The following is a 27,335-nucleotide window of genomic DNA, read 5'->3' as shown; positions in this document are numbered from 1 at the left end:
AGGCCTCACCCCAGTGCCCTCTGCCTTCACTCCCCACATCTGTGCAGCTGGGCAGAGCCCCAGTCCGGGCCTCTCCATGAGGCCCACACCTGGCCCCTCTGCCTGCCGCCACTGTGGGGCTGGGCAGCCACGTGTGGACACACACCCACATTGCTTCTCTTAGGAAGCCAACTGAACTCCGGCCCACCTAACATCAGTGACCATGCCGGCCCTCAAAACTCCCACCTTGGCTGGGAGCCAGGGCCTGGCAGGCATCTGGGCAGACACAGCCGCTTCGGGGCAGGCACGCCTGGCCGCGGCCGGCGGAGGGGAGCACAGAGAAGCCGACAGGCCTGAAGGGGTGTGTGTGCCTCATGATCTCCATCAGTTGCCTGCACCCCAAAATTAACCCTACACCCTCAGGGAGCCCTGTGGGCCACCATGAAGGCCTGGGGTCCACTCCCAAGCTGCCCACAGTGAGACACAAACCCTGAGCTTCTGCAGCTCCTGGGGCTATGATGGGAAGTGGGGTGCAGCAAGAGGCCCCATAGGATAAGGAGGGAGAGTTTCGGATAAGGAGGGAGAGCCTGCGGAGGGAGGGATTCCCAGGCAAGGAGGTGGCCTTGCCCAGGCCAGCACAGTGGCTGCCCCAAGGGTGAGCAAAGGATGAGCGGGCTGGGGGCTCCGTCCAGCCCAGGAGCTGGCCACATCCGGAAGGCACAGGGAGCCCTGGAGGGTTCTGGCTGGGGGTCTAGGGTCCTGTGGTTGAGTAGTGGTTGCAGATGCCACGACCAGAGGCTGGGAGAGAGGTGAGGAAGTCAGGCAAGCAGAAATGCCGGGTTGGGGGCCCAGGAGAGGCCAGGCCAGGGGGTTCCGGGACCCTGGGATCAGAGGGTAGGAGAAAGGAGCAGGGTAGGAAGAGTTGGGAGGATGATGCCAGGAGGCGCCTCGTGTCGCTGGAGTGATTATGGGGGTAAGAGGCAGCACGCCCTTGCTGGCGGGCAGGAGGGTGTGGCCACAGGGAGATGTGGCCGGGGTGCCAGGGGGATTCCTGCTGGTGGCATCTGGCTTTTCCACCTCTGGCCACTCCATGCTGGCCACAGTCACATACCAAGAGGAGTAGGGGCAGGGGGCAAGGGAGGGGACCTGCCAGGTCAAGGGGCAAATCTGTGGTCTTTGGATTCAGGCAGAATGACTGCCTATTCCTGGCTGTGTGACTGTGGGCAAACTGCTTAACCTCTCTGTGCCTCTGCTGTCTCATCTGTAAGGCTCCTAAGGAGGCTTTGAGGCCACTCCTCCTTGTGCCTGACACAGTGGCCCTCTTCTTGAGAAGGAGGCACCCCCCCTCCCCAGCATCAGTCTCTCCCTCCAGACCTGGAGGACTGGGAGTGCCAGCCGTGCACTGACGACCCCACCAGCTAACTTGGTCATGAAAACTAGACATTCGCCCTGAGCTTGGGGACGTCGGCTGGCAGCGAGACTCAGATCCCAGCAAAGGCATTTGTACCCCCAAATCATGGGCAGTTCCCTAATAAATTGTCAGACAGGATGAAACAGTATTTATGTAGCAAGCAGCTTGGACAGGGCTCCACTGCACCCAAGAACTCAGGGGTGTCTGTGGGACATTCAACAGTGTCCCTGTCTGGCCCCAGCTGCTCGGTGCCAGGCAGCCACCCCACACCACACAATTGATGTGCAAATTACCTCATTTAGTCCCATGAGTACCCCACGAGGGAGGAGTTTGCGTTGTCCCCATTTCACAGAAGGGAAAGCTGAGGCCCGAGAGGCTGAGATGCTAGCTAGTCAAGGCTGGATGAGTCATATGCCGGTCCAGCAGGGCTGACTGCAGAGCCAGTCTTGTCCTAGCTCGGCCACTGTCAGTGTCTCGGCATGACCTTGGGCAGCCCCTCCATCCAGCAGACACCTCCCTGGGACCTCAGGAGCGCCCTCCCTTCCAGGGGCTTCCAGGTCGTGGGCTGGGGCAAAAGTCGGTGAAGAGATCAGGGCGGTACCCGGGCTGCAGCCAGGCAGAGGGGCCAACTGCCCCCTGAGACGGGTCCAGAGAGGATTTCCAGGGCCGCGCCTGTGCCGAGTCCCATGGGTGGAAGGGGCAGGGCGAAAGGCCAGCTGAGGCTCTCTCCAACTTCTTCAGTCTGCAGAACGCATGCGAGACCTTGCCGCTCTGGAGCTGAGCAGCAGACCGGAGGTCCTGGGGCGGGGGCAGCTGGGGCCAGAGAGGCCCACCAGGTCCCAGGGCGCCCAGAGCAGAGAAGGCGGCGTCTGCTTCTCCCCTCTAGAGATGGCAGTGTGGCGGTCTCCAACAGCAAGCGAGTAACCAGGCCCCGTGAAACCGCCACGGGTGGGGGCCAGGGAGCTCTCTGGGGTAAGAAGGGGTGCGTGGGTTGGTGACTTCCCTTCTGACTTTCTAGAAGTCCTCTACTTCCTGGATTCTCTACTGAGTTCCCAATGGGTGAAGGTTCCAGAAGACAGTGGATGTGAGATGGATGGTCAGAAAATGGGGTGGCCCCTCTAGTGGGGGACGAGGAGGCGGTGCCCAGGGGAGATGCAGGCCCCCCCCCACCACGTGCCTGATGTGGGGACTGAGGCACCGGGACACATGCAGAGAGGCACATTCACGCCACCTGTCCTGCCTTGGTTTCCCCACCCAGCATGGCTGACAGGTGCAGGGCTGCTCTCCCTGAGCCCTGCTTCCCTGTGAAGTTGGAAGGCTCATCTTTCCCTGATTCCAGGCTGCCCATCTACCCTCTCACCACCAAGCCAGACCTCCGGCTGCCAGCCATGCCCCCTCTGGCCTTCCTGGGTGGACATCCCTCCTTTGAAGCTGTTTTTCCTGCCCAAGTTCATCCAGAGCTCTAGAAGTGGGGCCCCATGAACTGGCAGTGCAGCCCCTGCTGTCCTCCACCCCTACCTTCCTCTGGGTCAAGGCCCAGTGTGAGTCTGCCTGCCCTCCAGTGACCCTCAAGGGAGGGTGACCAGTTGGCCTGGCTGGTCCTGTCCAAGGACTGCCTCCGCTTTCATGTGGAAAGCCCCACGTCCCACGCAAGCCAGAGCCATTGGCACCTCCAAGAGCAGGGTCCCCTGGTCCTCCTCTCCTCTGGTGGTGGGAGAAAGGGGACGTGGCCATCCCACCTTGTACCCCAGCCATCACCAAGTGCCCCTGAGGTCCCTCGTCTACAGGCCTCTCTCCTGGACACCACCTCCAGTAATCTTCTCAGCCAGGTGTCCCCATCTAGGCTGCCATATGAGCCCCTGGAGTGAATGACCCACACCCCACCATGTGGGACCCTGTGTCCCAGCACTGGGCCAGGAGCACAGCAGAATTCAGTGGGTAAGAGGTGGGCACACGCCTGTCCCAGGACCCCAGACCTCTGCTGCCCTCCTTCTGCTTGGACACCAGATCCAGGGGTCCCTGCATCCCTAAGGGCCAGTGGAGAAGCCCCCATTGGCCGCCAGAGCCTGCTCTGCGTGCATGGCCACACCGAGGCCTGAAGGCCTCAATCCTGCCGGTGAGTTGGAACCAACACAAGGCCCAGCTCCTGCCTGCTCTTCCAAAAAGCCCCCGCCTAGACTCCATTCCCAGGGCCCTAGTCACAGACTCCAGTTCTGGAAGGTTCCCCGGCACCTGTCAGCCCAGCCCCTCATGTGGCATCTGTAGAGGGACTTTGAACCTGCCCTCCCAGGCCCTTAACCTGACAGCCTCCAAAATGGAGCTCACAAGCTGAGGTGACCGCACAAGCTGAGGTGACGTCAAGGACACCCACCAAGCCAGAGTCCTACCGCCTGGGGACGCTGTTGGGGGCATGCATGCTGCTGTGGGCTCGGGCGCCACCTGCCGGCCAAGGTCTGAAACTGCCCTTCACCGGGCTGGGAAGGTAAGTCTGGGGCAGGAGACCCACCTCTCACCTTGGCCCCCACCCTGGTCCCACCCCAACCAAAACCTTGTTGGCGGCCTTGAAGAGGTGACACTGAGGTGCGCCCTGGGGGAACAATAAGAGTAATAAGCACTGTTCCATGGGACCCTCATCAACCCACCCATGGGCTCATCTTGTCCAGAGTGTCTCACCCTAAACACTGTCTCAATGCAAAAGATGCCCTAATCCATACCCCGAGCTCAGACCACAGCCCAGCCCGATCCCACGCCCCTGCACCTGTGTGCTGACCCGCGACTCCACCACTGGAGCACTGAGCCCCAACAGGCTCTCCCCTGAGGCCCCCCACAAATACCCCAGCTCCTCAGCTGACAAACACCACCAGGACACCCAGTCAGCTCCTCCTTGCCCGGATTTGCTGGGTCTCAGGCTCCGCTGCCACCTCCTGCCCCAGTCCCCGTCACCCTCATCAGGACTGCAGGAGCCTCCCCACCCCGGCCCACCCCAGCAGCCACTGATCAGCCAGAGGTCCCTTCTAGGACAGCAGGTGAGCTTAGAACCCTGCAGCGGCTCCACGGCACGCAGAGCAAGCCTGCACGCTCACAATCAGTGCACCGCTGCCTTACACATCCCACGCGTTGGGTACCCGCCCTCCCCTACTCACGCAGTCACACGTGTGCACACACACACACGTCTGCACACTCACAGGCACACAGATGCACTAGAAGCTGTACACGAGAGCAACCCCATTTGTGGACTGAGTATCCCAAGCACCAGAGCCCAGCACACAGTAGGAGCTCAAAAATGTTTGTTGGTTTCAGCGAGGCTGCCCGTTTCACAGCCCAGCACCAGACAACGGCAGGTGTGTGGCAGAGCCGTCCAGCCGCTTGCATTCGGCTAGCTCATTCTTTAGACTGCAGAGTGTCACTTCCTCTGAGAAGCCCTCCTCCTCAGCCCCACCCGGATCAGCCTCACCCAGCAGAACCTTCAACAAGTTTCCGTGAGAGGCCTAGAGGCTGTGAATGCCCTGGGGCTGGAGTGGGTCCTGGAGGCCTGTGGATGCCAGGCTAAGTGAGCAGACTTCCCACAGTCCCTGGGTGCCAGGAAGCTCCCTGCCCCTGAACTTGTCACGACAAACACTTAGGCAGGATTCGATTGCTTCTGCTCAAACCAGTTCCCTTCTACCCACAGGCCTTGTCTGACACAGGAGGAAGAGAAAGGTGAGTAACTAGCGCCTTCCTGCCCCCCCTCCCCACGCGTTTGGACTTAAGTCCTCCTCTGACACAGGCCCACTATGCGGAGAGTTGGGCCTGAGCCACTCCCTCTGCGGACTTGGGGCCCCTTGCCCTCCCTGAAGGGCCCACAGCAGGCCTGGGGCTCCCTGGCTCTGTGCTTCACTGCCGGACTTTGGCCTGCCCTCCCGGGCACTGCAGGGGCGGCTCTGTGGCTGCCTGCCCCACATGTCTCAGGGCCCCTGCAGTTTTCTGCCCCGAACGCCAGAGGGGACTTTGGTTTTCACATTTGGGCCTGTGGCCTGGCTCCAGGCTGTGGTGCAGGGTGTGAGGTGGTGGAGTTGCCATTATTTGGTTACTTATCTGGGAAATGGTTCCTGGACCTAAGGGGGAGTCTCTGGGTGGCTGTAGGGGGACCAGGCCAGACCTGCAGAGGAACAGTTTGAAGCCATGTGTACCTGCATCCCCTGGGGCTCTGATGGCCCTGTCCAAGCGGGCGGGGTGGCCGCAGTGTGAAATGAGGAAAACTGAAACTGGCATCTCGGTGGCTCCCAGAAGCCTCCTGCTCTGTGGGGGGACATAGGCAATGCCTCCTCGCCGCCTAGCTCTCCCATCCTTCTTCCCAGCCCCTGTCCTGCGTCCCTCCGTCCCATCACCCTCTCCACCCTGCCGACCCCAAGCTCAGGCTGGACACTCAGTGCTGCTCCAGAGGCCTGGGTTCCTGCCTCCCTCGCCAACCGGAAGCAAAGCCTGGAGGGAGGAGGAAGGAGGCGGTGCAGGGACGGCGGGCGGGGGGTGCGGCGGGGCGCGCTGGGGGCGTGTCCAGCTCAGCCAATGAGAGAGCGTGGAGGCCGCGCGCGGGCGGGCCCAGCCCGGGGTGTTTGACGTACCCGGTCAATCCCGGGAGGCGGGCGGGAGCTCACCCGGGAGGGTGGGTGTCCCAGGTCATCCCGAGAGGGTGGGTGCCCGAGCCCAGCTCCAGAAGGGCCAGGCCAGAGCTCACCCGAGGAGGGCTCACCTCACCGAGACAGTGCCCAAGCTGAGTCCTGCGGAGCCAGAGACCGGAGCTCGCTCTAGCGAGCGCGTTCCCTGACCCGCTCCCTGCTCGGGTGTCCAGCCCCTGCCCAGCCAGCAGCCCCTGACCTGCCGCTCTCAGCCTCCGCCCTGCTCCCCGCACCCGCAAGCTGCCTGACCCAGGGATGGGGAAGGCGGCTGGGCACAGTCCCGGGTCGGGTCGGGTCGGGTCCCCGCCTTGATGTTACCCCATCCCACCCCAGGGCCGGGGTTCTTAAGGCCGCCCTTGGGCCCACCTGTACAACCAATTGTTAACTTGGCAAAACTGCGGAGGCCGCTGTGGAACCGCAGAATCTGGCTCCAGCCTGTGGGGGTGTGTGGAGCAGACGTGCCCCGCTGCAGGAGGTGAGACGGAGCTGCCCTGCCTGGGGGCCTGGAAGGCTGAGCTGTCCTCCATCCAGCCCACACCCGGCCACTCCAGAAGCCCCTCTGGTTCTGGCTGGGGGAGCTGAGGAAAGTAGGCCTTACGCTGAAACCACTGTAGTGGTAGGGGGTGCACAATGGGCCCCAAGGACCCCGCCCCCACGACACACAGGGACCCAAGCGAGCACCACACCTGCCGGAGGCCCCTACCTGAGCTGCAGTCGGCAGCCACTCTGGGCCTATTTCCCTCTGGAAATGGGGTGCTGAGCCTGGCCCATGCTGCAAGGGTCTCCATCTCCATGGCTGTGGGCCAGGAGACCCAGTGTTGTCTGTCATGGAGGGGAGGGCCAGCTGTCATGTTCTCCAAGAACAAGACTGGCCCAAAGTCACACAGCCAGTGACTGGAGAGCCCAACTGGAGTCGGATGTCCTGTCCACAGGACCTCTCAGGGCCACCGGCTGCCCGCCCTATGACTCAGCACCCTCGCTGGGCACAGCAGGACTTTTGCCCCCGCCTGTTCCTTCAGCCTCCAGCTCAGATTCCTACATGGTTTCCCAGCAGGACCTGCCCAGTATGCAGGATGCCGGGGACTCCAGGGGCCAGGGCCAGTCCCCCAGTGGGATGGGTGCTCTAGGCCGGTCTGGGGTCATCCTACTCACCTATGTGCTGGCGGCCCTGGAGCTCACCTGCCTCTTCATGCAATTCTCCATCATGCCCGTGAGTACCCCTCCCCAGGCAGCCCTGCTGCCAGTGTGCCCACGCAGGCACTCTCACCTTCCATCTGGGCCCCGGCCGGGGCCGGGGGTAGGGCCTGATGCTCCCGGGACTCCTCTTGCTGAGGGCCCCTTGCCACACTGGAGCTGAGCCAGTTAGGGACTCTGCCTCTGGACCTCCCCCACCATCAGCACGTCCTGGGCCCTGGCTGCACCGCCAGCCGTCCTCATGGCAGCACCCCTCCCCATGGCGGTCCCAGCTCCGTTCCTCCTGCTCCCCCCCAGGCCTTTGCCCTATTGATTCGCTGCCCCAGCACCTCAGCTACTTCCTAGTTGCACTCAGGCCTCTGCGTAGGCCTCCTCCACAGCGGGCCCTCCCCCACTCCCAACATTGCAAGGTCCCTGGAGTCGCTTCCTCTCCATCCTCGGTCCTGGTTGGTAGGTCTATCTGCAGCTTGCCCGCACCCTACGTTGTACTTCATGGTATTAGATTATTTCTGCCTCCCCAGCCAGGACGTGAGGGTGGGACTTGATCCATCCCATTCTCTGCCACCTGCCCTGATCTGGAGCTCTGCCAGGCCACAGCAACCAGATGGTTAAATGGCCACCATGGCTTCCTGGCGCCTGCTGGCCCATCCTCCTTTTATTCCCCCTATGCACTCTTATTTATTCATTCAACAACCACTGGTGGAGCTGCCCCACAGGGTCCCTCCCTCCTGTGGAAACGGCCCCCAGGGGGCTTTGGGAGGCCAAGAGCCCCAGAGATCCTTTTCTGCCTGGTCTGGGTAGGGCCAATTTTAAAAGTTCCCCAGGAGACTCTCTTGAGTGGTGTGGGCCTGAAGATTTGGGTGGGAGAGGCCCTCGCCTTTGTCACCATTTGTCCCTGGCCAAGCAGTACGCCCATCTCCCCGGCCTCCCAAGCTCGGCTCACTTCCACCGAATGGCTTGCTCCAAGCCCTGACTCCCCTCCTTAGCAGCCAGGTGACCTAGGCTCATAATAAAAGGAGTGACAAGTGTCCTTCCCTCAGAGGGTCGGTGCTGGAGTGATGAGTGAAGAGTTGAAACCCTTAGAACGTGAGGCACAGAGCAGCCGCAGTGTTACCCTCCCCTCATCACTGGCCCTCCAGGGAGGGGCCTGTGTTTGTTCAGTAAATGCTCGCAGGTACTCTGAGCACCTGTTCTCAGAACTCAGAATACACCAGAATGCAAATCGGACTAGACAATGTGCACCCCCACAGCTGGTGGTCCAGTGGGTTGGTGACGCCTACCAACAATGCATAAACTCTGCGTAGTTAGCCTGTGCTGGTGGAGGGCGGCGGTGGGGAGGGGCACTGGGGGTGCGAGGAGTGTGGCAGGCTTGGGGTCTACAAATTTCCCTGTGAAGATGACCCTGAGCAAAGGCTTAAAGGAGACTCAGGAGTGAGCGAACCAGTGCAAAGGCCCTTGGGGGGGGGGGGGCAGGAGGAACGGAGCTGGGACCGCCATGGGGAGCGGTGCTGCCATGAGGACGGCTGGCGGTCTGGGGCAAAAGTGGGACCAGTGCTGGAGAGGGGAGAAGGAGCTGAGGCCAGGAGGGGCTACAGGACCTCTGAGAGGCTGGGGACAGGGTAGGAGGCTCCGTGGTTAAGTTTGAGCCCAGGAGCTGATGATGGATTGGATGTGGGTGTGCGAGAAAGGAGCGGCAGGGGGTGGGGTGCGTCAGGGGTGACATTGAGGACTAAACCCTTGGAAGGGTGGAGGCATCAGCAGGGGAGCAGAGGAGCTGGTCTTGGAGGGAGGCTGGGAGTCAGTGCTGGATGGATGTGTGGATTTCCAGGTGCTTCTAGACACTGAGTATAGAGCAAGGGCAAAGTGGGCATCGGGTGCCTCTCCTCACTTGTCTGACGAGTACCCAGAAGAGGGGAGGGAGGAGCAGCAGCTGAATTCACTGGAGTCTGGACCCAAAGGTTCTGATGGGCTCCCCTACGAGATAAGCAGCTGAGTCCAAGCATAAGGGTCCCTCCGAGGCGCACGGCAGAGTGGTCAGGGCCAGACCCTCAACTCCCTCCCACCCTGTTCATGGCTACCCCTCCTGCCCCCTGCCCACGAAGGCCCCTGGGTCACAGGTGCTGGGGTCCATCCCAGGGCCTTCCAACAGAACCTCCTATGTTTCAGTACCTGTCCCGGCGGCTGGGCCTGGATTCTGTTGCCTTTGGCTACCAGCAGACGATCTTTGGGGTGCTTCAGCTGCTAGGTGGGCCCGTGTTTGGCAGGTACTGTGGGACAGGGAGGTTTGGGGGGCCCTCACCCCATGACGACCCAGGCTTGCCCTTTGGAGGACATGGCCTGGCTTATGCTGGGTACCCAGACTTTACTCTGGGCCCTGCTGGAGAGACGGCAGCTCCCACTGCACAGACGGGCTCACTGAGGCACAGAGGAGCTTTAGTTGCTTTGAGGCTGGGTCAAGCCCTCGCTCCCAGGGTGTCCTCACCCATGACTTCTGATGTGTGGCCTGAGAGAAGATCTAATTGGTGAGACACTCGTGACTATAAACGCTCAGCCCCAGTGAGCTGGGAGTCTCACCAGCAATTTTTCTGGAAAAGACAATTCTGGGGACTGGGAGCCCCACTAGTCTTAGTGCTACGGGGGCGCTGGGCTGAGGGGCAGGACGGGAGACGTCCTCCCGCAAACCCCGCAGTGGACAGATTAATGTGGCACAAGTCGGATCTTCAGAGTAACTCAGAGGAAACTCCAGACCCAGTAAGATCAGACTGAGCAGGGGTTGTTGGGGTTGAGGGAGTGGTTCACGATGCTGCCTGGAGCTCGGGTGGAGAAAGGGCTGGAGCCTGGGAAACACTTTCTATAAAACGTGCACATGCCCTTGGTCCATTTGCATCCCACAAGTTACCTCATAGGAGTGGGAATGACCGTCTTGGTCAGACTCCCTGAGATCCTTCCCTTTGGAAGGATGGAGAAACAGGCTCTAAGAGGAGGGAGGCCCGCAGCCCAGCAGAAACCCTGGCCTCCCTGATTAGCCCTGCAGGGGACACTTTGGGCCAGCCCCTGGCAGTCCCAAGGGGTGGGTGTGGTGCAGAGGAGGAGAACCCTGCCTCCCACCTGTGAGGGTCACAGGTGTGGGGCCCCCCAGGTTCGCAGACCAGCACGGGGCAAGGGCAGCCTTCACGCTCTCCTTCCTGGCATCCTCCGCACTCTACCTGCTCCTGGTCGCAGCCTGCAGCCCGTCCCTGCCCGGCGTGGCCTTACTCTTTGCCTCGCGCCTGCCCGCAGCACTCATGCACACGTTGCCAGGTAAGGCCAATGGGGGCCAGGAGAGCAGGGTGGGGTGGGGAGGTGAGAGGCCGTGGCCTGGACCCGCAGGCCATACGAGGGTCAGCGAGGGGCCCGCGGCGCTCAGCCCCTGTCCCATCGCCTAGCTGCCCAGATGGTCATCACAGACCTGACCGTGCCTGAGGAGCGGCCGGCGGCCCTGGGCCGGCTCGGCCTGTGCTTCGGCATCGGCGTCATCGTCGGCTCCCTGCTCGGCGGGACCCTGAGCAGCGCATGTGGGTGAGTGTCCAGGGCGAGGACCCTGCTGGGGGCAGGCAGACCAGACAAGGTATGGACAGAGTGGTGGACAGGAATGTGATCAGGACGGTCCAGGCTGGGTCGGTTCTGCACCGCCACCCCGCCCTGCAGCCTCGCCACCTCTCCAGGTCTCAGTTTCCCCAGGTGCACCCTGAGCAGGTTATGTCCCTGGGACGGTGACCTGCAGGAACCTACCAGGTGGGTGTGGCTCTGGGGGAGTCGGGGCCAGGTGTCCAGCCCAGTTTTCGGTGGAGACCCCTGCCTACCTGACCAGAGGCCCTGTGCCAGCTGGTGATCCCCCAGCTCTGCCAGGGCCAGCATGAGCTACCCTGGGATTCCATTCCGGGAAGGACCTTCCTGATGTCTGAACCACGTGCGTGCACACTCAGCACGCAGCCAGCGCCTCTCTTGAACCCGGCCCTGCGATCTTGTATGACCCTATGCCAGCCGCCGGGATGCTGGAGCCTTAGCTTCCCTGGGCTCCCCAGGTGCCTCACACAAGTCTCAGACTTGGGAGTGGGCGATGGCTGAGCCCAGAGACTGAGGGACAGGAGGGCCCAGCGCCCTTGTCAAGGCAGCTCCATCTCTGGAGGGAGGTCTGTTCAAGGCGTCCACCACCCCCTGCGCCCCCCCAGCATCTTCGTCAGAGCTGGGTTGGGGATGGCAGGCTCTGCTGAGCGCTGTAAGCAGGAAGCTGGGGTGCAGAGGGCAGGACTGCTTCATTTGTTTGTTTTCTCATCGATATTTATTGAACTAAGTGCCCCTGGGATTCCAGGTGCTGGGATGCAGTGGTGAACATGACAGGTGAGTCCTCAGGTGAAATAACTAGGATATGTATTCGTACAACATTAGGCAGAGGACATCAGGGGAGGCAAAGGAACAGCAAGTGCAAAGGCCCTGAGGTCGGGGCAGTGGGAGGAAGGGCTGTGTGGGGCTGGGGTGAAGGAGCAGTGGGGGGACGGGGCAGGTGGGCACTAGGTCAGGCCATGGAGCAGGGGCAGGCTATGACCCGGCTGCTGCGTTGAGAGTGTGGGGGGGCTCGGGCCACCACAGGGAGACCAGTGAGGTCCTGGTGGGAGAGGATGGCAGCTGGAGCAGGGATGGCCGTGATGGGGAGACAACAGAGGGCAGTTTCTGGCTTGGTTTTGCTGATGGCTGGGATGTAAGTGTGGACTCAAGGCAGTGCCCCAACTCTGGGGCTAGTCCTGGGGGAGCCGTGGGCCTCGCTGAGATCTGAGTTGCCCAGGCACCAGCAGGAGCTGGGTCTCTGTCAGGATGAGTCTGGTGCCCAAAAGATGCTTGAAGGAAGGAGCTCTGGAGTGGGTCCTGGGCGAGGGAGTCTGAGCTGGAGGAGAGCAGGGCTCTGTCCTCCAGGGGGTAGTTTGTAAGCCCTGTGAACCAGCTCAGATCAAGGCTAGTGCTTTACATTAGAAGCCGGGGATCAAGAAAAGGCACCAGGGAGGACCAGAGGGAAGGGGGTCCAGGTGAACATCCAGGCAAGTGGGTCAAGACAGGACTCCTGAGCATGACTGCTGATTCTGCTGGACCCGGGCCGCCTCCCTCCACGCACCGCCGGGGCGGAAGCCCGATTCGGTGGATGGACCAGGTGCGAGAGAAAGAGGGCCTCTGTGTACCCAGGGGGGAAGAAAGACAGTCAGGGGCCCCTAGTAAGGAGGGTTAGGTGTAGGGGAGGGAGAGGCGGGCAGGGAGGAGCCCCCATGCTGCCCCTCCCCCCAGAACTCAGCAACCAGGAATGGTGGGTCACCTCCCAGCCCTGCCACCGGCCATCATGGGCCATGTGGCAACTTTCCTCACCTTGCCAGGTATTCTCAGCTGTGAAATGGGCCCATCAGCTCTCACTCCTAGGAGTTAAGGCCAGGCCCTGTGTCCAGGGGACACCTACACAGACACACACAGGCCTCCCCAGGCCAGCCCCACCCCACGTTCCCGCCTGTCATCGCCTGCCTTTTTCTCCAGCCCAGCTGCTGACCCAGAAGACACCCCTCACTCCCTTTTCCCCCCCAGCAGCCCCCAAGACCACCTCCAACCCTGTCCTCACCTTCCAGAGCATTCCATCAGCTTTTTTCATCCCAAGATCTAAGGTGCTTTATATACTTCCTTTCATGGGCAGGGAAACTGAGGCCCAGAGAGGGTAAGAAAGACTCCCCAGTGGAGCGCCCAGTCCCGTCCAAGGCCCAAGGGACATGGGCTCCAGGACCCTGAAACCCCACGGCAAGGCCCTCTCCCGGTCTGGCCGCTCTGCTGGCCAGCAGCCACTCCGCCTCCTGGCACAGCTCCGGGCAAGGGCCAGGCAGATGTAAAGGCCCCGTTCCCGCCCCCTCTCCCCTTCTCTGATAGAAACTGAGACACGATGCAAGATCTCCCTCGCTGTTCCTCCCTGCCCACCCCACCCCCGCTGCCCTGTCCCCTAAAGGCCTCAGCCATGTGCCACCCCCTCCGGGGAGCAGGTGGAGGAAGTGGACTTGGCAGCCACTGCTGTGGGCTGGGCACTGGTATAACTGGTTTGGGCCCAGCCTGGGGCTCAGGGCTGGGAGGCCGGGCTCCCAAGGAGGGCACAGACCTTGGCCCTGAGTCACTTAGCAGGTGAGGGGGCAGCCCTGTGACTCATGGCCTGGAGCCTGGCACCTCACAGCCTGGGGAGGCCTCTATCATCCCCTCCCCAACAGCGGGCTATGTGCCTCTGAGGTGGGCAGCACCAGCCTACCAAGCCCACCAGGTCCAGGGATCTGTGAAAGGGGGCGCCACGCGTCAAACCTCGCTGACAGTGGAGTCAGACAGAGCCAGGCCTCACTGTGGACTTGGTGTGTCGGGTGACGGTGGGACGTGGGGTCTTTACGGCGCGCTGAAGGGGCAGCCCTGCACAGCAAATCATAGGTCCAGCTGGGCTCTGGCCCCCTGGAGATGGCCCACCAGGGTGGCCACTCAATTCAGGCCTCGGCTGGGGGAGTGTCCAGCCACAGACCCTAGAGGTCAGGCAAAGCTGGGCCTCAGGGTCAATGGCCAGCCCTCCTGGGCCCTAACTGTCTGGCATGTGGCCCCACTCTGACCCTCAGCCCCGCTCTGCCCCGTGGGCCCTGGATGACTCAGCTGGTATGACCCACTCCTTATCCGGAGGCCTGGGAAAGCCAGCCTCCCTGAGGACCGTACCTCTGCCCCTGGTCCGGGCCCCTGATCCTGCTGACATGGCGTTTCCGCCCCAGTGACACGGCAGCTTCCCTGACGTTGATGAGTAGACGTTCGGGGCTGCCCTGAACAGCTCTGGGACAGGAGTTACTCAGGGGCCAGCCAGGCTTCCTGCCCCACTCGGTGCTCAAGGTCGTCACAGGCTGTGCCAGGCCGCACCCCGGAGGTCGCACAGGCCCTGCAGAGAGAACTTGGGTGTTGCAGGCACTAGGAAGTACACGGACAGGGCACAAATGGCTGAGAGCTCAGTCTAGACCTGAGAACCAGAAGTCAGTGCTGCAGGCAGAGGGAAAGCCCACCAAAGGCCCTGGGGCAGGAAGGGGCTTGGGGCTTGCCTGAGGTCTGTGTGGTCAGATGCTCCGGAGAATGGAGGGCTATAAAGAGTTAGGCCAGATCCAGCTTGAAGGCCTTTTTCTGGAACCTGAAAGCCAGAGTGGGGCTGAATCAGGAGTGGCCCCACAAGACGTCTGTTTTCAGACACGGCTCTAGCCACAGCGTTGTGGCCTGTGGATCAGGAAGGGCGGGGAGATTCTCGGCCCCAAGCTCAGGCTGGACACCCAGTGACTGTCGAGAGCCCCTACAGCCAGGCTTCACCTGGAGTTGGGTCCCCACAGACCCCAGACTGCCCTCCAGGTTGGACAGGACAGGGGTAAACAGCCCAGGAGGCCGTGAGCCCCACCTGCAGCCAGGCCGGGGGGACCGTGGCCGAGAGCCATCAACTCTCAACCCCAGAGCAGGCGGGGAGGGCAGCTCCAGCTGCAGGAAGAGTTGTCACCCCAGAGATGGGCAGAAGACCCATGATGTGGGGCGGAAAGTCCACACGGAGTGGGCAGATAGCCAGGCCCACCGCCCTCCTGACAATGTCACATCGGTAAGTTCCGGGCCCTCAAGATAAGGATGAAAGGCAGTGTTTGCCGCTGCTGCAGTTTGACCAGGGCCAGTGGCAGCCATGACGAGCCGTGGTCAGTCCCCAAAGCCTCCCCCGGGGGGACGCAAGGTGGGGCGGACAGGGGGTCCTGGCAGGGGACTCCCTGTGAGTCCAGCCCTCATTTGCCTCTGAGGAAAAGAGGTCACCCAGCAAGGTAGCCACGGGGAAGGGACAGAAGGATTCAGGTGGCCCAAGTCTGGCCCGGTGGCCTTTCAGGGTGTCCATGGGTCCATGTGTCTGGTCTCCTGTCCAGCCACTCAGCTTAAATAAAAGGGGGTGAGTGGACAAAGACATCCTAACCGTGCCTGCCTCATGGTCAGAGCTCAGTTTGTAACAAATGGTCCAATAAGCCAGTGGACACACAGCCCACAGGGGCCAACTCTGGGGGTGCGTCGACCGAAGGCCCGCGGGGAGGGGCGCCCAAGCTGTGTCTTGGATGACAGAGCAGCACCAGTTGGGGGCACGAGGCTGGAGGGTGTCCCCACGGAGCAGGCCCTCAGGGAGACCCAGGGCTGCAGTGTGTCCCTCCCATCCGTTCACTCTCCTTCTGGCATTCGGTCTGAGGGGGTCAGAGTGAGCACTGAGTAGGGAAGGACACCCTGGGGCCCCGACACCCTCCAAGGGCCCTCCAGGGTCCCTGTGCCCCCTTCACTTCACTGGCCACCACACAAGGGACAGGAGAGATCTCAGGAGAACCGGCCTGGCTCCCTGCCACGCCCCCGGTTGCTTGCCACCAGCCTCCCAAAATAGCCATCTAAGTGGCCGCCTCTGCCCTCACAAATTCCCAGGGCATCTGGCAAAGAAAGCTGGTTTTGTCCCTGCCTGGACAGGCCCCAAGCAGTGACGTGCGGGCCTCTGAGGCCAGAGCTCTGAAGAAAGGGCCCTTCTCTCTGGACTTGGCCACTGGGGCCAGGGTGTCCCTGCTGGCTGGGGGAGGGGGCAATGGCTCCCACACCCGGCCTCATCCCTGCCCTGGGGTCCCAGCAGAGGCCTCACTCTGGAGTCCAGTGCCCCCTGACGCTTCCTGCCCGGCAGTCAAGGGACACACCCCTTTGTTTGGAACCCTGACAGCCAGAAAACCCAGCATTCTAGACAGCGGTCTTCAGCCAGGGGGTCAGAGAAGGGGCCCTGCCAATGGGCCAGTCCACCACTGACCAACCGTTTGAGCCCCGGCAGGTCCCAGCCCGAGCAGTGAGGGTGGCTGAGGCCCAGCCTCTCTGGTGCTAGAGGCCCCACGGGTTTCCTTGATCTCACGTGGGGTAGAGCCCTTTCCTGCCTGAGGTTTCCCGTGGGAGCTGTGCCTGTGTGCCCGGGGTCTGGTGCTCTGGTGCAGCTGTGGTTGGGTGGGGCGGGAGCCAGATACTGGCCCTGTAGTGGAGGAAACCCTTCACAAAGGACAGGATGCCCACTAGGAAAGAAGAGAGTGGGAGGGCCTCACAGAGAGGGCTTTGGCAGGATGCATAGGAGTTTTCTGTTCTTCTGAGGGTCAAGGTGCTTGGCCGTGACAGGCCTGGAGGTCCAAGTAGCCTGGCTCAGTAAGAAGTTCCTGTTTTACTCCTTGTCTTCCCCTCAGGGCTGGGGGTGCGGGGTGGCGGTATCAGGCCAGCCCTCAGGAGGGAGCAGTGACAGAACAGCCAGCCCCCAGTACCCTTGCTCCCAGGTGGCCTTGGCCACCTGGAGCTGGAGGCCGAGGCCTGCCCATGCCTTCCAGAGGGGTCAAGGGCTGAGTTCCCATGTGGTGACTCATGGAGGAGAAACGCTCCCTCAGAAATGAGAGCCTGAGTCACAGCCCTCGGTGGTGCTGTGAGGAGGGAAGGCGTCCCGTGGGCTGTGTCCCAACCCCGGACCCTGCACCCCCGACCCGGTGGGCCTAGCGTGCCCTGCCCCCTCCAGGAAGCAGGGCAGGGGGAGAGGCTCCTGAGGCCCCCTGAGGGCAGGCCTGTCCCCCATGAGGGGAAGGAGGCAGGACGAGGAGGGTCCCATGGTCTTCCATGAGGGTGGGTGGAGCTGCGATTCAAACCCAGGCCCCCTGCCCACCCGGCACAGCGGCCCCAGTCTGTCTGGTGCCCCTCCTGGCGCCCAGCCCCAGTGCCACCTGGCGTTTTGCCGCCAGTGAGCCCTCACCCCACCTCACCTGAGTCACCGAGGGCAGAGGTCTCAGCCGCCATCCTCCCCCAGGAGGCCACTCCAGTCCCACCAGAGGGAGGGGGACCGAGGGAGCTGGGGACAGGGCCCTTTCCCCAGGAGCCTCAGTGTCCTGCTCTACAAAGTGGGCGGGACCCTTGGCGCTGCCCTCACCTGGCTCGGGTGCCTGGGACCATCCTCCTTGCTGGTTCCGGCTCCACGGAACACGGCCCCCAGGGCTCAGTGCAGGGCCCCTGGTCTCTGACACCCCCGCTCTGGCCAGGAGCAGTAGGGGCCCTTCTCACCCCTTCCCTACCCCTCAGCAGCCTGGGAGCCGAACGTCCCCTGGAGAATCACCTCCACCCCCGCCCTTCCAGGGCTCACCATCCTGGTCCCCCTGCAGCCCCCGCTCAGAGTGTCCACAGCATGAGGGGCGGGAGGGCAAGGGCTCCACCTCCTCCTTCCTCTGTCACCTGCGTGACGTGCCCTGAGGGTCCCATTCTTGCCCTCCAGCTCAGAGGCTTCAGGGACTTGGGTGGCGGCATTTGAGCTGTCCTCAGCTGTCGGAGCCTACATGTGACTGAAGGGGCAGGTAGGGGAGATGCCCAGGGGACACCTGTGCCCTGGGGCCTGAGCCCTGTGTGACCACAACTGTCACTCCCAGGATTCAGTGTCCGGCCATCGTGGCTCTTGTGGTTAATCTCCTGGGAGCTGTCCTCAGTTTCACCTGCATCCCCACCAGCACCAAAGAGGCCAGCGCCCAGGCCCAGGCTGCCCTGCCAGGTAAGGGCCACCAGATGCACACAAAACGTGCCCCACCGTGCACGTCCCACCAGGTATTCACTGCCAGACACACCTGGTCAGTTACAGCCACCAGGGACACTGCTTCCAGACACCTGGGCAGCGTGAGGCCTGAGCCCTCCCCACCACCAGCCAGCAGCCTGGACCCCGGGCTAGGCCTCCCCAGCCCGGCCTTTCCTCCAGGGGGTTTGCCAAGACCACGATGTGCCAAAGCGTCCATGGTGGCTTCCCACCTGCTGGGGTGGGGGAGATGGGTGTGCTCTGTCCTTCCTTAAGCCCCTCCAGGGTGCTGGGCATCTCCCAGCTTCGGACACCATCAGAGCGGAGCCTGGAAAGGCCCAGGTGGAACCTGGGGCAGGGCAGGGGTCGTTAGCCAGGACCCTGTGGCCCAGGGCAGCTGGTCGCCATGCTGTATAGGGTGACTTGAGGGTACCAGCTTCAGGAGCGCAGCTCTGGGGGAGCACCGAGGTAGGGAGCAGAGCACAGCCAGGTTAGGGCACATGGGTTCACCCTGCCTCCCAGGCCTCGTGGGGAGAGGTGGGGCTCCACATGGGGTCCCCTTCAGGACATCCCAGCCCATCCACTTCCTGCCTGGCACAGCATAGGACCCCGGGCCTCTTGGCCCAGTGACCGAGAGCAACCCACAGACCCACCCGGGAGCCAGCCCGGGACAGGAGGCCTCTGAACCACAGCTCTGATGGAACAACCCAGAAAGAGTCAGGAGGGAGGGCGTGGGGTGGGGTCAGGCCTGGAGGGACAGAGGAAGAGGGCTGAGGTGCAGGAGGAGCCTGGGAGAGTCAGGCAGGGCAGCGCAGCCAAACCCAGCTGGGAGGCTGCACCGTGGTCCTCAAGTATCCGCCAGTGGTCACTCTCAGCCACTGAGGGTGGTCCCTTCTCAGTAACGGCTGCCTCCCTGGCCGTGTCGCGCTCTCGCCGCAGCCTAGGGCTGGGCAGGGAGCGGCTGCCCCGGTTACGGGGGTTGGGGGAGCCAGGGCCTCCATTACTTGGTACCCAGGTCCAGGCCAGGTTGTCTCCCGGAATTCAGAGGTTCGCAGGGTCGGCAGGGCCTGAGGTCCGGTCCTGTGAGTGTGATGAGCTGCCCGGGGCACACCCAGGGTGCCTGTGAGGGAGCCTGTGGAGGGCTCCCGTCCCTGACAGGTACAGGTCTCCAGGCAGCTGTCCTGTGGTCTGACGACCCCCTCTGGTGCCCCAGGTGCACCCAAGGCCAGCGTGTTTGACCTGAAGGCCATCACTCGTCTGCTGCTGCAGCCGGGCGTCCTGCCCGTATTTCTGGTCAAGGTGATCTCTGGCTTCCCCTCCGGTGAGTCCTGGGCTGCCCAGCCAGGTGTCCAGAGCCTGGTGCCGCCGAGAATTCCGGGCCGTGGGGACGGAGGCCTGCGGCCCTTTGATCGCCCCTTCCCTCTGCCCTGTGCCGCGTGCTCCTCGCCTCCCTGGTGCCTGAGCCAGTCACATCTGTCCCAGAGAGGAAGACAGCCACCTGGTTTGGGCAGATGTGGCGCTCAGGCCAGAAGGAGGAGGAACAGAGAAGCATCTGTCTTCTCCCTGTCCTCCAGCCCCTCAGGGCTCCTGCTTTACAAAAGCTCTCACTGCCCCGCCCTGAGGCCTCTTGGGCAGCCTGAGAGGCAGAGAAGACGGCAGTCTGCGGGTGAAGTCACACATTCTGCCGACCTCGTGTCCCTTCTCGGTGGACCTGAGGGCATCCCTGACCACAGTCGTGCCTGGTAGCTACCCTCAGAGCCCCCGTCTGGGGTTCTCCAACCAGGGGAGCAGCACAGAGGACAAATCAGTGTGACATGATTGACAGGCGTTTAAGGGCTTCCCCGTCCACATCGGTGCAGGAGGGTTCCCTCGGCTGCAGGAAGCTCTCTGCCTTTGCAAACCTGCCCCAGCTCCTAGGAGGGGCTCCCTAGTCAGCTCTGTCTGACATCCGGGGCGGCTCTCTGGGGGCACAGTGATGGGAACTGAGTCACTGACGGCAGTCCTGGGGCCACGTCTTCCCACATCATCAACCACCCTCCTCTGACGGCCCTGGGCTTCAGCCGCCCCGGCCATGGGGCAGCTCCCAGCACCTTCCTGTGCGCGGTCCACAGCGGCCGCACGGGGAGCAACTCCCTGGCCAGCGAGGACCCCACGGAGGGTTGGCATTGGCCTCCCGAGTCAGTCACTGCGGCCGGGCCCCTGGAGCCCTGACTGGCCAGCTGATTGGGGGTGGGGGGAAGGCCGGTCCCCTAGCCTGACCTCGCAGCCTGACCTCCCGCCTCGTCCAGGGCTCTTCATGGTCATGTTCTCCATCATCTCCATGGACTTCTTCCAGCTGGAGGCCGCCCAGTCCGGCTACCTCATGTCCTTCTTCGGGGTCCTCCAGATGGTGAGTGGGTGCCGGGTGCACAGGGTGGGCGAGGGTCTGGCATCCCAGGCTTTGTGGTCCCCTGCCCTCCCAGCCCCATCCACGCTGTCGGCCTGTGTCAGGGTCCGTGGGTCCTCGCACCTGCCTGGCTGGGTTCCTGAGCAGTGCGGGTTCCATCCTGCATGCTCGCTTTTTGGGTGTCCCCACCTTTGCCTCTGGGTCGCCTCCTCTCTGCTCTCGGAACCCCCAGCCTGGGTCTGCGCCCACCTACCTGGTCTGCCCACCCATCTGCCCTGGGTTTCCATCTGAGAGGGGAGAGGGGAAACATCCCCCGTGGAGGCTGGTGAGCCCTTGGCCTCCCGTCAGAAACACATCGGGAGCCCACGGTCCGCGAGTGCACGTCTGGGCACTGCAGCGGACAGGGGAGAGAGGGAGGAGACCCCAGGGGTGGGCGTGTTTCAGGAGAACGGCCAGGCTCTGCATTCCCCCGCCCACCTGCCCACCAGTCGTGTGGCCGTGGCGGGGACAGGTGGCGACGTGCCGCCGCCACCCGGGATGTCTGCCTGACAGCCGGAGCGCAGGAGGGCTATTCTGGGATCTGCCTGAGTCGGGGAGAGAGCTCTCGAATTCTCCGGAAGCGAGTGGCATTCCCAGCACCTCCAAGCCATCTGCTCCCCACGCCTCTGGGCCCAGGACTGGTCCAGCCCTGACACTAAAATAGCCACACCCGAGAGGGGCCTGCCCCGCCCCACTGTGGGCGGAGAGGGCCTAGCTGGGCTGGGAAGCGCCACCCTGGTGGCGGAAAAAAGATATACACAGAAAACAGCAACAGTAATAATAATAATCTAAAATCGGGGGCCACGGGACCCTTGTTCTAAACGACTGCAGCAGCCTGCCTGGGGCCAGGATACCAGCCTGAGCTCATCCTGGGCTCCCCTGTACCCTGCTTGAAGCCAGCAGAACCCTTGAGACCCTCAGGGACAGACCCTGGTAGCCTCTGGCCTGGTTGGGTGCAAGGGTGGGCCTGACTGAGATGAGCCTGGGGCCCCAGCACCCCATACAGGTGGCGATGGACACGGAGAAGAGCCTGGGGCTGAGGCCTGGGGACCCCAGCACAGGCCGACTGGATGGAGGAGGCTGCGGAGGGGAGGGCCTTCGGAGAGGGGCAGGGAGCCCACAGAGCAGCGGTGGGGTGCCAGACCCCAGGCCCTAAGTCCTGAGGGGTTGAGGTGGGTGGGCAGCTGGCCTGCAGCCTCCTTGACAGAGGGCAGACTTGGGAGCTGGGTTTTCTGGTGGGATTGTTTTTGGAGAAGGGTCCTTGATTTTTTTTAATTTAAATTTTATTTTTATTATGTTTTAATAGCGGTACTGGGGATTGAACCCAGGACTCTGTTCATGCTAAGCATGTGCTGTACCACTGAGCTATACCCCACCTTGGGGCCTGAGTTTTGTGTCTGCAGAGAGACCTGAGCCACCTTCATCAGGCCCCTCCCCACCCCCACCCAGGGCAGGGTTGGTCCCTGCGGTCCGGGGAGGTGGCCCCTCTGCAGGGTGAACTGTGCCTCCCACCTGGTCCCCCACAGCTGATCTCACACCTGCTGCTTCCCTTGCAAACCATTTCCGGCCCCACCCAAGGTGTGGCGGCTGCAGCCTGATCCCCAGGGAGCTATAGCACCCTCCGCCACCGTCAGCCCCCTGTGTGGGCGGGTCGTCGGGGTTGGGGACTCAGGGGACACCAGCCCAGGCGGTCCTAACAAAAGAGGCAGCAGTCACCTCCCGCTGGTGGTCTTGCCGCCCTCTGTCCCTAGAGGGCCCTGCTGTGAGAGCCCCGCATTTGGCCTTCATCTGCGCCCCAGGCATGGTGCCACTGCAGAGATGAGCAGCTTGCCTCACACCCGGGGAGACGGAGATAAACCCCCAGCCGCCTAGCATCTGACGCATCAGGGTGACAAACACCGAGGGACAGTCGAGGTCCTGGGAGGGGTAGAGATGCTGCTGTATGCGGGGTGGCTGGCGGGGCGCTCTCCACTGGCGCAGGGAGAAACCGGAGTGAGAGGACCACAGGACGAGGAGGGGCTACAGTGCAAAGGCCCTGGGGTGGCTGAGCCGGCCTGAGGGGAGAGAACCAGGCTCTGAAGACGTGCACTGCGGCGGGGGGTGGGCTGCAAGGCCAAGAAAGACATGGATTCACTCAGAGTCACCTGGAGTGGGTGCGGCTGTGAAGGGGCTGGATGTGGTCTTACCGGCCCTGCGCCCCATCCCAGGCCTGCTCGAGCAGGGGTGTGTATAGAACTGGGTGCTCGTGGCCAGTGTGACCTGGGAGTGGTGTTCGGGCCAGGACGAGGGTGACAGGGAGCAGGAGGGGTAAGTGGACAGGGTCTCCAGGTGGGAAGTTTGGGAGAAAGCAAAACATCTGGTGTGTTTGGTAACTTCAGTTTCATGTAAGAATCCGTTAAGGCACAGAAGTTCAGTCTTTTTAAAGTTAACGGGAAAATGGACAGACAGCCTTCACTGGTCCTGGCCTTGGGGTCTGTGGGAAAAGCTGAAGCAGGTTTCAATCCCTTGTGGTTTGGTGGGTTCCTCTTGGTGTCCTGCACTCAGAGAAACTTGCCAAACAGACCTTCCCTTTAAACAAACAAACAAACAAAACTAAGATAAGCAAGTGTGAAAGTAGGATTTTTTCTTAAGGAAGCGCATCTTTTGCTCTGGTTTAGAACAGTTTCCTTACAGCAGGCAGGCAGCGAGGAGAGTGGTCAGTCCAGTTCCTCAGGGCTGTGCTCTCCCCAGGACCCACAGCCCAGCCCAAGACACTGAGCCCTGCCCGGCCCCAGCCCCAGTGGGTGCTGCTCCAAACCCACTGTGCCCTGGGCACTTCCTGCCAGCCCGGGGACCAGAGAGGGAGCCTCACCCTGGCCTGGGAACAGCCTGAGGGCTGGGCTTGCCCTCTGAGTCACATCCCCAGTGTCCTGGGTGTCCCTGCTGGGGGCCCTTCCTCCCACCCTCGTGGAAAGGGCAGGAAGGGGAGCTCTAACTTCACGTGGCTCTTGGCTGGCTGGCCATCCCGGGGGAGGGCGAGGAGGACACAGCTGGGAGTGGACAGCTGAGTGTCAGTGGGGGTTACCCGGGGCTGCCACCTCCTCAGGGGCCCTCACCTGACAGGCTCAAGACAAGGCACTGGTTCTGGGTCCTGAGGTTCACTGTCCACCCCACCAGACTGTACCCCAGCTCCATCACCAGCCAGCTGTGGGACTTTGAGCAGGTGATGCCAGCATTCTGGGCCTCAGTGTCCCCAGTTATAACTGGGGTGGTAGCCTCCTATGGTGTGGAGGACACGGGGCTCCTGACCCAGTCCCCAGCACAGGGATGGCACCCAGTAGACAGTAGCTGGTGTGCCTGCTCTGGCCAGCTGGTCCGAGGGCCCCAGGTGGGCACCAGGGCTCTGGGCTCAGGTCCCAGTCCAGCCACCTCCTCCTCTCTGGGCCCTGGTCTCCCCATCTGTGAAATGGGCAGGTCCTACCTCCCAGAAGAGGCAGCCAAAGAGGGGGCTGAGGAAGAGTGGCTGGCCGGGATGGGGGCACACAGGGGCCAGTGACAAGGAAGGGGGCTTCCCAGGGCCACAAGGGAACCCAGGCTTTGGAGTCAGGGCCACACTGTGAGCATGTTCATATCAAAGCAGCTTTTTTTTGGCAGGAAGGTAGAGCTCAGTGGTAGAGCACATGTTTAGTTTAGCATGCTTAAGGTCCTGGGTTCAATCTCCAGTACCTCCATTTAAAAAAATTTTTTTAACAATAAGAAAAATGTTAAAAAAATTTTTTTAATGCTAAGAAGCTTTTTGCACCATAAGCCATTGCCTCCCCGACGCCCCCATCAGGAGTTAACTGAACCTTTGGTTAAAACATGTTTATCATGTCTGAAATTGGAGACAAGATTAGCTTTGAATGTGGAACTCAGACCTCTGAGCGGCTGGCTGTACGTGTGTGTGCACATGTGTGTGCGGGCAGGCCATGTCCGAGCGTGGGTTCCACCCTCTGCCCTGTGCCTGGTTGCTGCTAGGGGTGGTGGCAGGGGCCCCAAGGGCTGCAGAGGGTGGGGGAGGCTCTGGGAGACCCCCTTCCAGGGCTCCACCACACCCACCTCCACCTTCTCGCCCTCACCAGGTCATCCAGGGCCTGGTCATCGGACGACTGAGCAGCCACTTCTCTGAGGGAGACCTGCTCCGGGCCAGCGTGCTGGTCTTCAGCATCGTGGGCCTGGCCATGGTGAGAGCGCCCTGCTCAGGCTGCCCCCACAATGAGTGGGTCCCAGGCCCACTCCCCTGACCCTCTGCAGGTGCCCAGTTTGCACTTGAGGCCCTGGGTCCCTCCATCCTCACCCAGGGCCACCTCTGTGGGACCTCAGGGGTGGGCCCCCCAATCCTGGTCCGTGTGGCCCCCAATCACCAGGGCCCCTGCTCTGCACCAGGCGCTGATGGCCAACGTCTTCCACTTCTGTCTCCTGATGCCCGGCCTGGTCTTCAGCCTGTGTGCCCTCAACGTGGTCACCGACAGCATGCTGACCAAGGCCGTCTCGGCCTCAGACACCGGTGAGTGAGGCGTCCCGGCCCCGTGCGGGGCGGGCCCCGGGGGCACTCCGGCCTCCCCTCTGGGCGGCTTGCTGAGCAGTTTCAGGCAGAGCAGCTGCCCTGACTGGAGACCTGCCCGGACCCAGTAGGTGCTGAGCAGGGCGGGTGGCCTAGAGTCTAAATGGGCAGAGTGAGGATGGTGGGCTACAAGAAAGCCCAGGTGAGAGTTCTGCCCACCCCCGAGCCCAGCTGGTCCCAGCCAACCCTGGGGCTTCCTGGAGGTGGTGTCTGGCTTGGCTCTGAAGCTAGCATAGGCAGGGTTTCGTTAGAAGAGAGGAGGAAAGGTGGCACCCGAGGCCCAGCCCCCGCAGAGCAAAGGTGTGGGGTTGCGGGTCGGAAAGTCCACCTCAGAGGCCAAAGGGAAGGAGGGAGACCAGAATGGGAAGGAGACTAGAGCCAGCGGTCCGCACCGGCGCGGCCTTCTGTTCTCTCCCCACGTGCGCACAGCACACAGCGGGTGTGCAGGTGCTTTCTGAGTGAAGGACTGAGTGAGTGAATGCACGCAGCTGGCTAAGTCTGGGAGGCCCCCAGGCCAGCCGCTGGAATCAGGAACCCCCAGACATGGACCCCCAGCCCCCACTCTGCACCAGCCTTCTTTCTTGAGGCCAAGGAGTCTCCCATCCATCCTGATGGTGCCCAGGCTCCCCTGCACTGCCCTGGGCATGGCGCAGACCCAGGTCAGGGGCTCCTGGGGACTGGTGGAGGTCAAAGGCTCCCCTAGCAGTGGGGCCAGAAAGCTCAGGGGCTTGGCCGACCCTCTGGCCATCTACCTGCTTTTCTGGGAGGGGCAGACTGAGGTCTAGAGGCCAGGATGAAAATGGGGAGGCTGTCTGGCAAGCTGAGGACCTCCAAGGCCTTCCAGACCTGTGGCTCTGTGGTTCTGGGAGGCCAGGCTGGTCCTGGACAGCTTCCTGGAGACAGTGGGCTGGCACTTTAGAGAACCAAGAGGAGGGAGCAGTGGAGCAAGGCCTGGAGAGATGAGGGAGGGCAGGAGGCAGGAGAGGGAGGAGGGAAGAGCAGATCCAGGCCACTGGGCCGCACTGGGCCCGAGGCACCACCCTCCACTTGGAAGGAGCCAGGAACTGGTTCCCAGCCGGCCTGGGAACCCAAACCACAGAGGGGGCGGTAATTGCTCCCTGGTGTCTGCAGGGCATGTGGGCGATGGGAGAGGCTGCTCTTAAAATTTCCCCCACGCTGGCCCTGAGCCTGGGCGGGGCCTTGCCTAGCCACGCCCCACCGCCCCCACCGCCCAGGGTTCCCAGCTCCCAGAGACCTGGCTCCTAAGCCCCTGGAGCCCGGGACCCTCTGGACAGATGTCAGTGTTGACAGCAGCCACACTCAGCGACCCACAGTGGACACAGCTGACGAGGGGGAGGGGAGGTGGGGGTGGCAGATAAGAGGGGGCGCAAGAAGCTAGGGGAGCCTGGGAATTTAATGCAGAGAAGCAGGTGGGGGCCCTTCCTGTGCCCTGAAGCCCCTCCCTAGCCCTGTAGGCTGTTCCCTCTGGTCCATTTGAAGGCAGTAGGGGCCGTGGGGGGTGACACGGGGCATGCCCTGGCCCACGTTGCAGGGAGCAGACCCACAGGACAGAGGGGAAGGAGCTGGGGGATGGAGAGGGGGACAGTGGAGGCAGGGAGGCTGTGGCTGTGTCCAGGGCAGTGGTGCTGAGGGATCTGCCCTGCCTTGACTACGCTCCCAACCCATTCACAGGGACCATGCTGGGCCTCTGCGCCTCTGTGCAGCCGCTGACCCGAACCCTGGGGCCCACCCTGGGCGGCCTCCTGTACCACAGCTTTGGAGTCCCCATCTTCGGCCACGTGCAGTTTGCAGTCAACTTCCTTGTCCTCCTGTTCCTCTGGAGGCAGCCTATGCCCCAGAAGAAAGACAAAGTCTGGTGACTAATGCCCCCGGGCACAGACCGGCAATAAACTCCCTCGGGACCTCTTTCAGCCTGATTTCTGCAGGCTCCCACCCGTTGGGCAGGAGGCTTGGGGATGAAAGATGGAGCTTTGGATGCTGGAGGGCTTCCTGGAGGAGAGGGCCTGCAGCTGGGCCCCAGGGCTCTGGGGAAGACAGAATCACCCAAGTTCCTCCCAGTGTGAGGTGGGCCCCACCCCAGGGTCCATCGCCCGCCAGTCCTGCCGCTGCTGCCCAGATAGCTCTGCTCACATTTCCAGAGACGAGGGCTCCCTGCTCAGCCCTCCCCACCCCGTGCCTTGGGCTGAGCACGTGCCCGCAGGCCCTCATTGTTCCTGAAGGGAAACAGGACAGGCCAGTTTTAAAAGATCAGGAATTTGAGGCTTGGGACAGTATCTAGGAAAGGAACTCTCACTTCCTGCTGGGAAGCCCAGGGTAGAACGGGGCAGCCAGGCCTGAGAACTGGCTTCCCTCCCCCTCCCCCCGCCTCCCAGCCCAGGTTCTGTGGAGAAGGGGGACCAGACATGGGGAGGTCAGCTGGCTGCTGCGGCCAATGA

General features: G+C 62.5%; 1 protein-coding gene across 6 annotated transcripts; it reads left to right on the top strand.

The window, feature by feature from the left end:
• The first annotated feature begins 4,827 nt into the window (after positions 1 to 4,827).
• Positions 4,828 to 26,805, top strand: SLC22A18 (solute carrier family 22 member 18). 6 transcript variants are annotated; one of them, XM_032490128.1, is made up of 12 exons: positions 4,828 to 4,940; positions 5,061 to 5,089; positions 7,100 to 7,255; positions 9,406 to 9,503; positions 10,379 to 10,539; positions 10,665 to 10,797; positions 17,736 to 17,854; positions 19,086 to 19,193; positions 20,161 to 20,261; positions 24,398 to 24,499; positions 24,702 to 24,822; positions 26,572 to 26,805. In XM_032490128.1, exons 3-12 carry the CDS (start codon positions 7,112 to 7,114, stop codon positions 26,757 to 26,759), a joined length of 1,275 nt encoding a protein of 424 aa, XP_032346019.1. In that variant the 5' UTR covers positions 4,828 to 4,940; positions 5,061 to 5,089; positions 7,100 to 7,111; the 3' UTR covers positions 26,760 to 26,805. The 6 variants fall into 6 exon arrangements, with proteins under 6 accessions (XP_032346019.1, XP_032346020.1, XP_032346018.1 ...); XM_032490129.1 differs by having other exon boundaries at positions 4,832 to 4,940; positions 7,097 to 7,255; XM_032490127.1 differs by having other exon boundaries at positions 4,855 to 5,089.
• Positions 26,806 to 27,335: the final 530 nt, after the last annotated feature.

The sequence above is a fragment of the Camelus ferus genome, chromosome 10 (assembly GCF_009834535.1).
Source record: "Camelus ferus isolate YT-003-E chromosome 10, BCGSAC_Cfer_1.0, whole genome shotgun sequence".
In the NCBI taxonomy this organism is placed as follows: domain Eukaryota; kingdom Metazoa; phylum Chordata; class Mammalia; order Artiodactyla; family Camelidae; genus Camelus; species Camelus ferus.
The sequence above is the reverse complement of the archived record's forward strand: the minus strand, read 5'-3'. Positions and strand labels throughout refer to the sequence as shown.